This window comes from Melozone crissalis, unplaced genomic scaffold (genome assembly GCF_028551555.1).
Source record: "Melozone crissalis strain CALT ecotype California unplaced genomic scaffold, PUWL_Pcris_2 ptg000088l_1, whole genome shotgun sequence".
NCBI lineage: Eukaryota > Metazoa > Chordata > Aves > Passeriformes > Passerellidae > Melozone > Melozone crissalis.
The window spans coordinates 1,320,390-1,336,308 of record NW_026535865.1 but is presented as its reverse complement, the minus strand read 5'-3'; the positions used below and the strand labels follow the sequence as shown (position 1 = coordinate 1,336,308).

General features: G+C 64.3%; 3 protein-coding genes across 3 annotated transcripts; 2 read left to right on the top strand and 1 right to left on the bottom strand.

Annotated features, from left to right (window-relative positions):
• Positions 1-119: 119 nt before the first annotated feature.
• On the bottom strand, positions 120-7,010 carry APBA3 (amyloid beta precursor protein binding family A member 3). The gene is made up of 10 exons (XM_054290868.1): positions 5,946-7,010; positions 5,467-5,506; positions 4,917-5,062; positions 4,691-4,777; positions 3,979-4,137; positions 3,451-3,630; positions 3,033-3,245; positions 1,958-2,077; positions 1,107-1,247; positions 120-1,013 (listed from the first exon to the last, which is right to left on the bottom strand). The coding sequence occupies exons 1-10, from the start codon at positions 7,008-7,010 to the stop codon at positions 942-944; spliced, it is 2,223 nt and encodes a 740-aa protein (XP_054146843.1). The 3' UTR covers positions 120-941.
• Positions 7,011-7,144: 134 nt separating this feature from the next.
• Positions 7,145-8,399, top strand: MRPL54 (mitochondrial ribosomal protein L54). The gene is made up of 3 exons (XM_054290942.1): positions 7,145-7,235; positions 7,734-7,890; positions 8,162-8,399. The coding sequence occupies exons 1-3, from the start codon at positions 7,160-7,162 to the stop codon at positions 8,292-8,294; spliced, it is 366 nt and encodes a 121-aa protein (XP_054146917.1). The 5' UTR covers positions 7,145-7,159; the 3' UTR covers positions 8,295-8,399.
• A 1,785-nt stretch (positions 8,400-10,184) lies between these two features.
• On the top strand, positions 10,185-15,919 carry LOC128946899 (mucosa-associated lymphoid tissue lymphoma translocation protein 1-like). Its single transcript, XM_054290903.1, has 16 exons — positions 10,185-10,321; positions 10,777-10,943; positions 11,448-11,578; positions 11,687-11,834; positions 12,167-12,345; positions 12,456-12,552; positions 12,698-12,745; positions 12,830-12,865; positions 13,238-13,441; positions 13,590-13,767; positions 14,058-14,132; positions 14,552-14,679; positions 14,748-14,894; positions 15,131-15,288; positions 15,378-15,512; positions 15,599-15,919. The coding sequence occupies exons 1-16, from the start codon at positions 10,185-10,187 to the stop codon at positions 15,851-15,853; spliced, it is 2,223 nt and encodes a 740-aa protein (XP_054146878.1). The 3' UTR covers positions 15,854-15,919.

The following is a 15,919-nucleotide window of genomic DNA, read 5'->3' as shown; positions in this document are numbered from 1 at the left end:
GTGTACAATGAGGCACTGCAGGGGCACCTGTGCTCCCTCCTCTGCTGCAGTCCCCCTGCAGCTCCTCAAATGCAGCCTCCCATATTTCCCAAAATTTTTATTTTTAGAGCAACCAGGCACACAGGCACAGCCAGGTCAGCACTGCTGCAGCCCTGAGGGCCCAGAGAGCTGTTCACAAAAAAGCTCACAGCCCCAAACTGCCAGGATGTGGGGCTGGGCAATACCATGTTCCCTTCTGCTGCTCCCAGGGCTGTGGCTCTGGGCTGGGCTGTGCATGCAGAGCGATCCAAGGCAGCACCAGGGAAAAGCTGAGGCAGATTCCCAGCTTGGTGCAACGTGTCTAACGGAGAGTTTGCACCCCAACAGCCTCTGGCCAAGCCATGGGAGTAGAGGAGGTGCCAAGAGCGCTTCTGCCCTTAAGGCTGAGTCTGGGAGTTGCTGGGTATCCCCCAGAGGTGCCAGTGTGCACCCACACATGGCTGTGTGGGGTCAGTGCTACTCTGGGGCTCTGCTGCTTGTGCTCTGCAGTTGAGCTGTGCTTCCACCACCATCCCCACCTTGGGAAAGGCACTGTTGGTGAGTGTGAAAGTACAATAGTCAGTGACTGGGTGGGGGGAGCTTTCACACAGGGCCCCCTCCCCTCCCACAAGCACAACGCCAATGTGAGGGACCCTGTGCAGCAGCAGGACAGGCACTGTGCAGGCACTCTGAGCTGGGGAGAGGTAATTGGAGCGGGAGAGGTGCCCAAAGCGTGGCACCACAGGCCTTGGTGCTGCTCAGGCTGGGTATCAGCCCCCAGTGTCCCACTGTGTCCTGAGTAAAACAAGAGAGGTGCAGACTTAGGCCCTGCTGAGGGTTCTGCTGCAGGGCTGGGGCAGAAGGCAGAGCCAGTCCTGCCCCTGCAGCCCTGGGCTCGTCCTGCCTGCCCCAGGCACGGTGGCTCAGAGGAAGAGGGGCTGCTCCTGCCCTGTCAGCAGACGGTACGTGGAGGCTGGCATGGTCTTGATGTGCACCTAGGCAGAGAGGCACAGGTTAGAGACCCCAGCCTGGCCTGGAGGGTGCTGCTCACAGCTCTGAGCCCAGCAGCTCCGTGGGGCCCAGCTCACCTCGCTGACGGCCTCGGTGAGGATCTGGATGATCTTGTCGTGCGGCGTGGCCACCACGCTCTGCCCGTTGATCTCGATGATGCGGTGCCCCACGCGGATGCCGCCCCGCTCCGCGATGCCCCCGCGCATCAGGCTGCAGATCTGGGGGGGTAGAGGGCTGTGAGAGCAGGGCTGTGCCCTCAGCCCGGCCCTGCCACCACTGCTCCAAACCCTCATAGCCCCGGAGGCTCTCGGCACAGCTCCTCCAGCCCCTGGGCACACAGGGAGGGCAGGGATGTTCCTGGGCATTGCTGCCAGCAGCGCAATGTGCTGAGCTGGGGCCAGGGCAGCCCCCAGGATTTTGTCCCCCAGCTGATTCAATCCCCCAACTGAGCCCTCCTGCTGCCCTCAGGCTGGGGCTGCAGAGACTGAGCTGCTCCCTGGGGCGCCAGGAGAGCCCCACATCTCCAGTGCTAGGGGGAGCACCAGTTGGGGTGCGAGGGGGCTGTGCCATCCACCCAGCTCCCACTGAGCCCAGGAATGTCCCTCTCTGCCTTCCCAACACAGCCACACGAGAGCCCAGGGCAGGGAGTAGCTCAGCACAGGGGACAGCAACAACTGTCACTGAGGTCATGCCCAAAAAGCCGGGAAGAAGCCACCACCCTGAAAGCAAACAGCTACAGAGCACCAAGAACAGGGAGACAACCAGCAGTGCTGCAGAAAGGCTGTCAGGAGCATTTTGCTGAGCCCTGTGACCCCTCGGCCTGGGCAGGCACCTGCAGTGTGGGAGCTGGGCGCTGGTCCCTGCACACAGCTGGCTCTGCCTGTCCCTCAGCAGAGCCTGGCCCAGCTCCCATCCCACGGGCACTCACCACACCGTTCTCAACACAGAAGCCCAGCTGGTACTTGGAGTCGGGGCGTCGGATGACAGCCGTGGTGACAGGGGGACAGTGCACAATGTTCAGTGTCACCTCAGTCTGGTGCTTCAGCTCCTGGAAGGTGGGATGGGGCATGTCAGATTTTGCAGAGCTATTCAGACTGGTTGAGGGGTGATGCAGTCCTCCTGGGGGAAAAGACAGACTCCCACATGGACTTCTGTTTGACAACTTCCCCTGGTTTCCCCTTTCCCTGTCCCCTCACTGGCTTGGTACCACTGGTGGCTGCCCCCCTCCCCTGGAGACCAATCCCCTTTGCCCTGCCCTTAGCTCTGCCCCCCACCCCTTCCCCTTTTTAAGCTGCCTGCACCACGTGGTTGCTCTTTCTTGCTGGGTTCCCTTCAGCCATATGTGATATACTCTGCTGAACTAAAACCTTGCAAAAAGGAGCCTTTCTAGCCTGTATCACTGAGCCAGCTGTGGTGAGTGTCATGTGTGGATTTAACTGCATTGCCTAAATGTTAATCCATCCTACTTTTCTACAGAAGAGGTTTGTTGGGAACAGAAAATAGGCAGCAGCACCCAACATCCAACACCCACATTGCTCATGTGAGGGTTGAGGATTAGCAACTTGTTTTCAATGGGGAAACCGAGGCACACAAAGGGATACTGCAAATGCAAATGCAGGGACAAGAACTTACAAACCCAGCCCAAGACATCCCTGCCCCTGAGGATATGCTGTCCTTGCTTCCAGCTCCTTCCCATCCTACTGAGAGGTAGATGATGCAACAGGTTCCCTTCAGGACAGGTGCCCTCCTCCTCCTCCACCCTCCTTTTCAGGCGGGGCCACAGCAAGTACACTCCCCAGCTTTGTCCCTTTGTCCCCTGCCTTCCTCCAAGCCCTCTGAGCAGGAATTGCCACAGCCTGCAGGACAGGTATGACCTCGGCACACCTGTCTCCAAAGCTGGGGGCCCCAAAGGAATCCTGGTGTCACAGACACCCCCAGGTCATTCAGGGCAGTCCCCATCTCCCCCGTGGGGTGAGGCAGGAGGTCCCCCTGCCCTGGCTCACCCGGATGATGCTCTGGCAGGTGCCCAGGGGCAGCCCCACCAGGCTGGTGCCGTTGACGGACATGAGGCGGTCCCCGATGCTCAGCTCGCCCGAGCGCTCCGCGGGGCCCCCGTGCATCAGGTTGGCGATGACCACGGTGGGCAGGATGGAGCCCCAGCCCGACTCCACTACGGCGATGCCCAAGATCTCCCCCTTCTGCTTCCGGATGCACACCTTGGGGGAGAACAGGGGGGTTCTGGTCACAACCTCCACCAGAGCCGTGGAGCACTGTCCCAGCCCACAGCTGCACTCACAGCTGGCTGGGATGGGCTCTGGTTTTGGAGGGAGCACCTCAGCTGCACAGGGAGCCACGGAGTGGATGACACAGAGGTGCCAGTGGGTTCCCCGCACTGTCCCCACCCCTTGGAGCAGCTCTTACGTCCTTGCAGTTCTCCTGCCGGGAGAAGTGGGTCAGCTCTGTGTTGTGCTGCTCCTGGTCCTGCAGGGCACGGCTGTACTGCCGCGGGCTCAGCTCGCTGGGGTCGATGCTGTTGGCCTCCAGGAAGCGCTGGTAGGCCACGCCGAACGCCTGCCCGATGGCCTGGGCGATCACCTGGGCCTGCAGAAACACAGGGGCTGTTCCTGCCTGTGCCTCAGGGCTGGAGCCAACAGCTCCCCGTGCCCTGCAGTGCCCAGCACAGGACCTGTGCTTGGGAGCTCCAGGGTGTCCTGGCTCCTTCCCTGCCGGAATGGGCCCCTGCGTGGAGCCAACCCTCCCCTGCACTTTGCTCGCTGGGGCTCTGTGGGGCACAGAGATGCTCAGGCTGGGCTTCTGTCTCTCCCTAGTGGGGAGAGAGGGGTCTCTGCTGCAGCCCCAGCCCAGAACACCCAGTTATTACACTGGGATGGGACCTGGGTCCCCAGGGCCGCCCACCCACGCCAGGGACCCGTGTGCTGCCTCACTGACATCAGGCGAGTGGAAGACGTGGCAGATCATCTTGTAGAGCCGCTTCTCCTCCGCCGCCTCCGAGCGCCGCGGCAGCTTCCGGCGCGCCATGAGCACCACGAGGGAGCCAATGTCGGCAATGTAGGAGATGGTCTGCAGGGAGTGGTCCATCATGGCCTCCTGGCAAAGGGAACAGGCAGAGTTCAGCCCCCTCAGGGCTGTCAGACCATGTGGGCACCGCGAGCTGCTGGCACTGTAAGCAGGAAGGGTTTGGCCACGGTGCTGGGATGTGGCACAGCTGCCCAGCACATGCTGGGCAGAAACCATGTCTGTGCCAAAAGGTACAAACAGATCCTTCATCAAGGACTCATTTGTGTCCCTGGGTGTCGCCAGGGGACAGGGCAGCTCTTCCCTCTTGCTATAATGCAGAAACTAATCCTGAGGCAAAGAGCTCTCCAGATTTCTAGCCTGGGTTCCCCAGATCTCAGTCTGGGTTCCCAGCAGCTCCACAGGGTGCAGGTCGCATGAGAGGCCTTGTGCAGCCACAGAGAGAGGCAAGGACATGACACAGGAGGGCTATGAAGTGACATGTCCCCTCCCAGACATGTGTCCTCATCCATAGGCCATCACTAGGCAAGACCCTGCTGGCGTGGGAGCAAAGCTGAGAGCCTGAGGCCAAACAGGAATGTTGAAGCAGCCACAGAGACACGAGGTTACTGCTGTTCCTGCTCACCTGAGTGTCAGCAGTGAGCACCTTGATCCTCTGTGTGGAGACAAACAGATCCACCTCCGTCATGGGCTGGGACTCCCCCTCGGGTGCCTGCAGAGTGATGGAGAGGTCACAGGACCCTGCTGGGACCCAGCCCCACAGCCAGGTGCCCTCAGGCAGACCCTGGGCGCTGCCCCACACCCACAGGCAGCAAGGCTTGGGGCAGCCATGCCCCCCATCCCTCCTGCACCTTGATCCTGTCCACGGCCTCCTGCGCCTGCGCCATGCGGACGCTGGTCGGGGGGTTCCTCTCCGAGGCCAGCTGCGTGGAGCCCAGGTACTTGGCCCCAAAAATCACACCATCCAGCAAGTCCTCTGGGTCACAAGGGCCTGGAACTGAGGCGTTGGGAGGGACTGAGCAGAGGCTGCTCCCCCACCTCTGAAAATGGGGGTACCAACTCCTGCTGCCTTGTTAGCTGCATTCCTACACACAATGAAGCAGCTCAGTGCTTGGTACATGGGGACCTGGCATCCCTGGGGGACCAGGGCTGCTTCCCCCTTCCCTTGGCAACACATGGCACCCTTTTCCCCAAGTATACCCCCTCCCTGATGCCTGACACACCTCCATTTCCTCAGCAAACCCTCAAACAAGCGATGTGGAACCTGGTGCACCCCCTCTGGGTGGGTGCAGAGCTGCTCTTCCCTCCCTAACCGGGACCCCGGACCATGCCCATTCAGGGTCAGAGCAGGTGGGGCAGGACTCCTCATGCTCTTGCTGCTCAAGAACAAAAGCAACTCACCCTCTTTGAAGGCTGGGCAGGATGATGGGGATTCCCTGTTCTGCAAAGCAATGAGAGAGCAAGTGAGGCTCTGGCTGGGACCTCAGGGATTCAGCCTGCCTGGCCCTGGAGCAGTGAGACAGCAAAGGCAGAGTGTCCCTGGGGATGGGGGAAATGGCATAGGGTCCCAGGTTTGGACAGAGAAGAACAGGGTCCTGGGGCTGGAGGGGAAGATGGCACAGGATCCCAGGACCAGAGGGGCTGTTCAGACCCACCAGCCTCTGGCCCGGACACACATGAACCAGCCAGCATGCATTCAGGGCAAAGCTGGTACCGAGGGTCTTGTATGGGCAATCTCGCAGCGCAAGGCCCTGTAAGACCTGAGCAAAGTTGGCCCTGGCTCTCCTTTGCCCCCATCCCAGACCCCAGGAGGGACCAGAGCCAAGGGGCACGTCCTGGCTCCTGCTGCCCCACGGCAGCCCAAGGCACGGTGCACTCACGGTCACAGCGCCCTGAGGTGGCTGCTCTGTCCCGGCCACCAGAGCGGAAGGCAGCGCTGCCCACGCCGGCTCCGGGGAACCTTCCCGAGCAGCCTCGCAGGCAGAATCGTCCTCGCAAAGCCCCTCTCCGTAACACCAGCTGCCAGAAGGTTCTTCCTCTGAGCTCTCTGGCCTCCCCAGCCCTTCGGGCTTCTCCACAGCGGCTGGGTCCTCCTGAGCCTGCAGCATCTCCAGGTTAGTGCCAGCCAGGACATCGGAGTGGGCCAAGGGGGTCTCGGCACCAGCCTCGGGCAGCCCCCCCTCGTAGCACAGGAGGCTCAGCAAGTCCTCCCGGTCAGCCTCGGCGAAGAGCAGCCCGTGACAGGGCCGGTGGCAGCCGGAGTGCTGCGGGCAGCACGGACGCGTCGCCAGGCCCCGGCCCGTGGCCACGTGCAGCGGGCACGGCCGGCACCGGCCCGGGCACTGCCCGCGGCCCCGCCGGGCACCGGCGCCCGAGCGGGATGGCGAGCTCTGCTCTGGGGCGGACGGGCAGTCACGGAGGTTAGGGTCGAGGGTCTCAAGCTGAGCCAGCAGCCCTTGGATCTCCGAGGGTTCGTCCTCCACATCCTCGGCCCACTCGGCCCCCGGTGCGGGGCGGGCGCGGGGCTCGGGGGTCTCATCCAGCTCCATGCCCGTGGGGTCGGCGCTGCTGGGGCTCCGGGGGCGCCCCGTGCCCCGAGAGGCGCTGCTGGCACCGGGCTCCCAGCGGGCAGAGCCCTGCGGCGCCTCGGGCACCTCCTCCGCTTCCATCGCCCTTCCCGAGCCCCGGCACAGCTCGGTCCGTCCGCCCGCGCCCCCCGCGAGCTCCGGGGCTGCGGTGGGCCCCGGCCCCTCCGGCCCGGAGCCGCTGCCGGGCTGCGGAGCGCTACGGGAGGGCTCCTCCGGCCGCCCGCCGCCCCCACAGCGCCCAGGGTCGTCCGGTCCGTCCTCCGTGTCCATGGCCCGCGGCTCCGCGCTCTCATCGCCGCCGCCGCCGGGGGCAGGGAGCGCGGCCGCCTGGAAGTCCATGGTGGTGCCGGTGTCCATGGGGCCAGCGGCCCGGGAGGGGCCCGGGCCGGGCGGACTCGGTCACTACCGGCGCCTCCGGCCGGGACGGGACGGTCCCGCCGCCGTTTCCGTTCGCGCTGCGCAGGCGCGGCCGCGGCCCCGCCCCGGTCCCGCCGTGCCCCGCGCCCATGGCCGCCCGGGCGCTGCTGCGGGCGGCGGGAGCTGCGCTCCGCGCCCCGGCCCGCGGCTACGCCAAGAAACCCGGTGAGGCCCGCACGGGCACTGGCCTCGGCCCGCGCTCCTCGGCCCCGGCCCCGGCCCCCGCTCCTCGGTCCCGGTCCCGGTCCCGGCCCCGTGTGTCCCCTCGTGTGTCCCCTCGTGTGTCCCCTCGTCCCTCCGTGCCCCGGTCCCGCGCTTCTCCCCTTGGTACTGGCCATGCCCTGCCCACGCTCCGGGCCCCGTGTCCCGCTCCCAGGGCCCTCCCCGGTGGTGCCGCCGGCCCAGCTCCATTCCTCGTGCCCCCTACTCTCACCCGGCCCCGGTCCCTGTTAGCGCCCCGCGGTGCCCTTGCCCTCGAGTCCCCATCCCTTCCCCTGCCTGCGTCCTTCACCCCCGGCACACCCCCTGCCCTCACCCTGCCCTCACCCTGCCCTCACTCTGCCCTCATCCTGCCCTCACCCTGCCCTCACCCTGCCCTCACTCTGCCCTCATCCTGCCCTCACCCTGCCCTCACCCCACCTCACCCTGCCCTTTTCCCCACAGCCGCCAAGTCCAAAGGCAAGGGTGTGCCGAAGGAGGCGTTGAAGGGGCCGGAGGTGTGCACCGACCCCACCATGCTCGCCACCCATGCCATGGGGGTCAACTACTTCAAGGAGGGTCCGGAGGTGGCCCTGAAGCCCGAGTCCGAGTACCCCGACTGGTGCGTGCTGCCCCACTCCCCTCTGTGTCCCAGAGGTGCCATCCCAGGGGCACAGAGCTGTGTAAGAGGGACAGGGAAGTGTTCTGCGAGGAGGCAGACTGCCCCTCTGCGACCCAGAAGCCTTCCCCAGGGTCAGGAGACAGGAGTGGGTGCACTGTGGATGTGGGGTGAGGGATCTGCACATCCTGGTCACTCATGTCCATTGCTCTGTCCTGTGCTTGTCCCTTTGTCGTCCTCCCCACAGCCTCACACCCTCTGCATTCACCCCCAGGCTCTTTAAGATCCACCTCGGGCCCCCCAAGAAGCTGGAGGAGCTGGACCCCGACTCACTCGAGTACTGGAGGCGCCTGCGGAAGTACAACACATGGCAGCGCAACAAGTTGAAGAAGGGCAAGAAGCTGTAGGTGCTGCTGAGCTGGGGGCTTCCCTGTGTGCCAGCACAAGTGGCACTGGGATCTGCCCTGGCTTTTGGTCTCTTTTCCTTGCTGTAAATAAAAAATAAATCTCTGGTGAGGCTGTTATGTGTTACAAAGGCTGTGACAACTCCAGACCCTTCGCAAGCTCATGCCGAGGGCTGAGGCAGCACAGGCCACGAGGTCTCAGTGTGTTTGTTTGTACAGAAGCTCAGGTTTTGGGTCACACAGAGAGCCCACACTGCACACGGGTCCTGCTGCTGTACCACAGTGCTGGGGCTGAGGGCTCTGTGGGGATGTGGGGTGAGGAATGACCCACCTGTGTCACTGCGTCCCTGGCCAGTGGATCTCGGGGCCTGAGCAGCCTGTGCTCCCTGGGGCTGGCAGGATAGGGGCCAGGCTTTGGCAGTGCTGTGGGACAGCAGGCAGGGTGAGGGAAGGGACATGGTGGCGTGGTGCTGGGATGCCAGGGCTTGGCTGGGCTGGACAGTGAAGGCAGGGTCTTCCCCACACAACGGGGGCCTCACTGCTCTAACTCTGCTTCTCCTTGAGCAGCTTCAGCCTGGCAAAGCCCATCCCCTGGCCTCGGTTCTGGTTGTGTGTTGGGCACACCTGGCTGAGAGATGCCACAGTCACCTCAGCTCACCTCCACCTTGGACTCACTGCCCTGCAGCTCCTTCTGGGCTCGAGTTTGGCTCTGGGGAAAAGGGGTGCCTGTGGGTTCCTGCAGCGAGGAAGGGACAGTGCAGCCTCTGCCTGGCCTGGCGGTGGCCCAGGTGCCCTGTGACAGGCTGTGTGACAGGCTGTGCCCTGTGACAGGCTGTGCCCTGTGACGGGGCCGGGCAGTGCCAGCTCCCCTGGGGCTGTGGGCGGGGGGTGGCAGCTCTGCGCCCACGTGCTGCACAACAGGAAGGAAGAGGGAGGGAAGCAGAAGTGCTGTGCTGCAGTGCGGGGGCGATTTTGGGGGAGATTTTGGGCTGAACCTCTGTGTGGGGTCAGTGCACAGCCTGGGAGCTGATGGGGCTCAGTCATACCCTGTGGTGAGTACCCATCCCTGACAGGCCTGCAGCCCACCCTTCCCTCATCACTCCCAGTGTGTCCAGATCCCAAATCCAGCAGCAGGTGAGCAGACGGAGCACCTGGGTCCCTGTCCTCTGCCTTGGAGCCCCCTGCTTGGGGTGAGTGTCACCCAGCTGCTCTGGGCAGCTCAGTCCTGGGGACAAGGGTCCTTCTGGGGGGCGTTCTTGGGAAGGGACCTGAGGGGAGGGGGAGGGAACTGCCCCGTCCAGACGGTTCGTGTCACACAAACCTTTCCAGGATTCAGGGCAAGCTGAGCTGAGTCCCAGCCCTAAGACCCCCATGTACCCTATGTTGACCCCTCTGTAGGCTCCTCCTGGTGGCTCCAGAGCCACCATGCAGAGGCCTGCTGACAGCAAGGGGAGGCTGCTGCTGCCCCACTGGGGCCTCTGCCAGAAGAAGAGGGGTACTGGGGCCCCATCCTCTGTGTCACCTGAAAGGACAGGGAAGGTGACGGGGGCTACCCCTCCTTCTACTTCTGTGGACCCCTTCCCATGAAGGTCCCTTTCCTGGGGCCAGGCTAAAGTGCCCTGCCTCCCTGCCCAAGGCTGGGGGGTGAATGGAGTCCCCTGTGCCACCCAGCTGGCAGAGTGGCAATGTGTGTCACTCCTGGCGGCCTGCCGGTGGCCAGATCCAGCAGCGCTGCCCAGCCAGGTCCCAGCAACTCCTCAGGCCTCTGGCACCAGGGATCTCATTGCTCTCCCCCGAGTCACCCTGTGCCCAGAGGGCTCCGGTAGGGCACGGGGGCCTGGCACCCCGTCACCCACCCACTGACAGCTGGTGCCCTCGGCGTCCCCAGGAGCGATGGGGGACTGGAGCATGCCCATCGGCTCGCTGGGCGAGGACGTGGTGGCCCGGCTGTGTGAGCTGCTGGATAACGCCGGCCGGGGCTGGCGCAAGCTGGCCGAGCTGGCCGGGGCCGAGAAACGCTTCAGGTGCAGGTAGGGCTGGGGGAGCATTGCCGGGGGCTGTCCCCGACCGGGTCACCGTGGGCACAGCTCTGCCGGGGCTGAGCAGGGGCGCACGGGTCGGTTCCCCCAGGGCTGGGCTCCATCCGCCCCGAGGGAGGAGGCTGGGCCGGGGCTGGGGCCGGGGTTGGGGCTGGGGCCGGGGCCGGGGCCGGGCCTAGGGCAGGGGCTGGAGCCGAGGCCGGGGCCGGGGCCGGGGCTGGGCGTGGGGCTGGGGCTGGGGCTGGGGCCGGGGCTGTGCCTGGGGCTGGGGCTGTGGTTAGAGCTGGGGCTGGGGCTGTGCTTGGGGCTGTGGCCAGGGCTGGGGCCAAGGCTGGGGCTGGAGCTGGGGCCGAGGCTGGGGCTGGGGCGGAGGCTGGGGCTGCGTCTGTGCTTGGGCCTGGGGCTGGGCCTGGGGCTGTGGCTCTGACGGCTGCGGGCGCTCGCAGCGTGGAGGAGCTGGAGATGTGCTCGCTGAAGGTGCTGGAGCCCCGCGGCAGCCCCACACAGTGCCTGCTGCAGCTCCTGGCCGAGCGCGACTGCACCCTGCGCTACCTGCTGGGCTGCCTGGAGCGCATGGGGCACGAACAGGCCTGCCGGGTGCTCAGCTCCGCCGGTACGGACGGACAGAGGGACCGGGGGTGCGGGGGAGCACCGGGGGCAGGGGCTCAGCAAGAGGAAATGGGCATGGGGGTGAAGAACAGCAATTCCTGATGGGGGTCTTGCTCTGGTTGCGAGGTGCTGGGTAGGCAGGGTGGGATGGGATAGATGCAACAGGATGAGATAGGATGGGATGTGGTCTGATTGGATGGGACAGTGCAGATTTGGACAGCATGGGATAGGATGGGATAGGTTAGGGTAGGATAGAGCAGAGTGGGATGGGATAGGCTGAAACAAGATGAGATGCGCAGATGGGAAAGCACTGAATATGCCAATGGGACAAGGTGGGATGAGATGGCTGGGACAGGACAGAGGTGTGTGGTGTGGTAGGATGGGCTGGGCTGGGAGAGGAGAATCTGTGGTGGATGGGAGTGGGGCAAGATAGGATGGGACTGGATGGTATGGGGTGGTGCAGGACAGGGGACTCAGCCAGCCCAGACTGGTCTCTCCTCTCCCGCAGTCCAGGATGGGATTCGCATCACGGTGCAGCCAGAGTCGCAGGTGGTGGCGGAGGGGACGCGGGTGTCCCTGACCTGCTGTGCAACTGGCCCGCCAGGGCTCATGTACCAGTGGTTCTGTGGGAGGCAGGAGGTGAGGTCCCACTGTGCCACACTGAGCAGGGCCCCACACCCTGGCTGTGGTGAGGGACATGCACGGGTGAGGGAGCACATCACTCCTTGGCCTCCTCCTGTCTTGTAGGTGCCTGGAGCCACATCCCCAGAGCTGGTAATTGACGCAGCCACTCCTGCAGGCCAGTGGTACATCTGCCGGGTGAACTGTGGGGCCACATTCACTTTCTCCAGGTGGGCTCACGTGCAGGTGGAGAAGAGCAGCAGCCCCAGCTCAGGTGGGTCTTGAGATCTCTGTCCCTGGGCTGGCAGGTATGGGGCACCACTTGCCTTATTGGGACATCTCCTGCGGGGCACCTCTTGCCCCATCAGGACAGGGATGGGTCCTGAGTGATATCATTTGCCATGCAAGGCCCTGGCTCAGCTGGGAAGGTCTCTGGGCTTGCTGGGGTGATGGTTCCCACAGAGGAGTCACATGCCCTCCTCATGCCTGCTGCCTCACGCCACCCATGGGGGCCAGGGCCTGTGGCTGCAGAGCCTGAGGCCTGGAGCAGTGCTGCTGAGTGCTTCCATGGCTGGGTGCCTCATTTCCCACCCTTCCCTTGCCCAGGCAGTGGCTACTGCCCGAGCATGGCAGGGCTGCAGATCCTGCGGCAGCCGCGGCCGTGCCGCCTGGCCGAGGGGGACACGCTGGCCCTGGAGTGCAGAGCCATCGGCAACCCCCCGCCCCAGTACCAGTGGTTCAGGAACCGGCGCCCCGTGGAAGGGGCACAGGCACCCCAGCTCCAGGTATGGAGGGACCTCTGGCACGGCATGGCATGGTACAGCATGGCACAATGTGCCACAGTGCAGCGTGGTCTGGCACACTGCCCCAGCCTCCCACTCTGCCCTGCTGGCAGGTGAAGCTGGTGACAACGGCCGAGCGGGGCAGCTACTCCTGCCACGTGTTCAACCTCTTCCACGAGGTGTGGAGCCAGGAGGTGGATGTGGAGATTGGTGAGGGCCCCAGACAAACCTCTCTGACCCCCCACCTGCTCTGTTCCCAGCAAAGCCCTCATGGCTGCACAGCTTTTGGGGGGACTGCAGCCCATGCTGGGAGGTGATGTCATGCATAGGGTTCCTGACATCCCCTCTGCCACAGGCCCACGGCTCTTCACCTCTGGAGGCTCCTGGCAGGAGGGGGATGGAGGTAGGTGGGAGCAGCCTGTGCTGCTCTGCCTGCCACGCTCCCCTGGCACTGAAGGACCATGGCACAGCATTTCTCTCTTCCCAGGCTCCCTAGAGCATGGCAGCCCTGGACAGCTGTATGGTAAGAGCCTGCCCAGGAGGGGCTGGTGGCCCTGGGGGACTCTGAGTGTAGCCAGTGTCACCACTGTCACCCCATAAGGCTTTACTAGGCCAGGAATGCTTTGGATGCAGCATATTGGAAGAGTGAAACAGCAGCCCAGCCCCAACGCGAATTAGGAGAGCAGATCAGCACCTTAACCCTCAACCCAAATCCCCAACCCTAACCCTTACCCATAACCTGAGGGTTCAGGGATCAGTGAGCCAGGGATGCCATAGGGTACCTTGGTACCCAGGGACTGTGATGCTGGCCAGAGCTGGGTGCCACCTCTGTGGGCAGCATGGAAGGCAGGTGTGTCCCACTGTGTAACAACACCTCCCTCTCCCGTCCTTGCAGCCACGGACAAAGTGGCGCTGCTGATTGGCAACATGCACTACCTGCACCACAAGCAGCTGCAGGCGCCCATCGTGGATGTTCACGCCCTCGGTGCCCTCCTGTGCCAGCTCAACTTCAAGGTGGTGTCCCTGCTGGACCTGCGCAAGGCTGAGATGCAGATGGCCGTCGATGAGTTCCTCCTCCTCCTTGGCAGGGGCGTCTACGGTGCGACAGCACCCGCCAGGGTGGCTCCAGCCCTGGGGGAGCTGGGGGGTTTTATGCTGGTGGAGTCTTGGGGTGCGGCCAGGCAAGACGCAGGTGCTGGCAGGTCAGGGGATGTCACCATGTCACCTGCCCTCTGTTTCCCCAGCAGGTTTGCTCTACTATGCCGGGCACGGCTATGAAAATTTTGGCAACAGCTTCATGGTGCCCATTGACGCGCCCAGCGCCTACACGTCAGAGCACTGCCTGTGCGTGCAGCGGGTGCTGCAGGAGATGCAGCAGCGCCGCACCGGCCTCAACATCTTCCTGCTTGACATGTGCCGCAAGAGGTGACCCGGCCCTGCCACCCAGCTGGGGACAAGCTGCCGCTCAGGGAGAGCCAGCACAGGGACCTGGTGGTGGTGGCTCCTGGGGGCAGGTAGTGGGGCACCCCCAGGGTCCCATCTAAACCCATTGTCTTTGTCTAAATGCCCCAAGACTTCTCTGCCCCTGTGAGCTAGCAAACACTGTAGTGGGCGGGCAGAGGGGTACAGAGCAGCCCTCAAGGTCTGGTGTGCTTTGGGGTGGGTTTTGGGAGGGGGACAGGTTCTCACTCTGTCCAGCTTCTCTTCTCTTGCAGGAACCTCAATGATGACATCATCCCACAGGTTGGGGCGCTGGAGGTCACGGCCAACATCGTCTTTGGCTATGCCACGTGGGTCCCCTCCCACCATCCCCCTGGCACAGGCAGTGGGGCTGAGTCTCCCTGCCCAGCTCAGGGGCTCAGACCCCCACGCCTGCATCCCTCCACCCTTGATGCTGGAGGGGTTGGGCAAGCAGCAGCTGCCAGTCCCTCACAGGGCAGGGAGGTGCCCATGGCACTGCTTGGCTTTGGGCAGCACCTGCTGGCATGAAGCCCCAAGACTCCTCCAGAGCACAGAGGTTTGGGCTGGTGATGCTTTAAGCATCCAGGATCTGGCCATTCTCTCCTGTCCCAAACACAGTGGCCAGATGGTGTGATAGGAAGAGCTGGGCACCCAGCTGTGGCTTCCTTAGGGCTGTCATCCTTTGGGGGCCAATTCCCAGGGAGTGCCAGACCCCATGACAGATCCAGCCACTGCCCTGTCCCTGCAGGTGTGCAGATGCTGAAGCCTATGAGCTGAGCCAGGGCGAGCTCTCCAACGGCATCTTCGTCACCTTCCTCAAGCGCTGGCTGCTGGAGGATGAGAAGATCACGGTGCTGCTGGACAAGGTGGCCGAGGGTAAGTGAGGAGCAGTGGGGAACAGTGACCCCCCTGGGGGCCCCTGCCAACCCCCTGTGCCCCCGCAGACATGGGCACTCTGGAGATCACGCGGGGCCGGCAGGCCCTGGAGCTCCGCAGCAACCTCTCAGAGAGACGGGCACTGACAGACCCCATCCGCCCCCCGGGCCAGGACGAGTCCTCTGCCAGGAACCTGCAGTGGGCCAAGGCTCATGGTGAGTCATAGCCAGCCTGTCCCAAGCTGGCATCTGGAACAGAGAGAGGCTGTGAACAACATCTGCTGGGTTCCTCCCAGCTGGAGGAGAAACAGCTGGCACAGAGCCACCAGCCTGGAGACAGCAACAACAGCACCCCTGCTCTGGGGGGACCCAGCGGCCACCTCACCTGTGGGCACAGCTCGAGCCCTGAGCCCCTGCAGGTCCCAGCCCTGTGCTCCCTGTCCCCTCCCCAGTGCTGCCGGAGAGCCGGCACCTCTGCTTTGACTGCGGTGTCACCGTCCAGCTGGGCTTTGCTGCCGAGTTCTCCAACATTATGATCATCTACACGCGTGTGGTGGCTGCCCCCAAGGACATCACCAAGTGTGAGGCCCGGCTCACTGATATTCCCGAGGTGGGAGCAGCTGCCAAAGCCCCACCAGGGCAACGCTGGGGAACAGGGAGGAAGCTGTGGTGGTCTTCACATGGGTGCTGTCATGGCAGGAGCTGGATGTGGACCTCAAGTGCGCCAACAAGGAGAGCCCAGAGGAGCTGGGCAGCCCGCTGGCACCCGTCTGGAGCCTCGGCTGCCCCTCCTGCTGCCTCTACAGCCGGGTCTGCGGCTTGCAGAAGCTGCGGGTAAGCGCCATGGTGAGCGGTGTCGGGGGCACGGCGTGACCATGGCCGTGCCAGGGCAGGAGCCCACGGTGCTGCTGTCCCTGCAGCAGGAGCTGGCCTTCACCGTGTGCCTGCAGTACCGCTACCAGGGCATGGATGACTTTGTGGAGGAGCGGCAGCGGGTGAACGTGGGGCGGCCGCTCATCGCCAAGCTCAACCTGCAGTGGGCAGCGCCCCCCTCCCCAGCCCAGAGCCCCCTGTGCCCCTCTGCCCCCGGGAGCTGGGGCGTGGGGGAGAGCTCATGGGTCAACACCCCCGAGGAGAACCTGAGCCCCGAGGGCCCCGGCTCCCACACCCTGTAGAGGGACAGTGAGGCCCCACCCTGTCACCGCAGCCCCCTGGCACCGTGCCTGTCCTGCTGGGGGCCA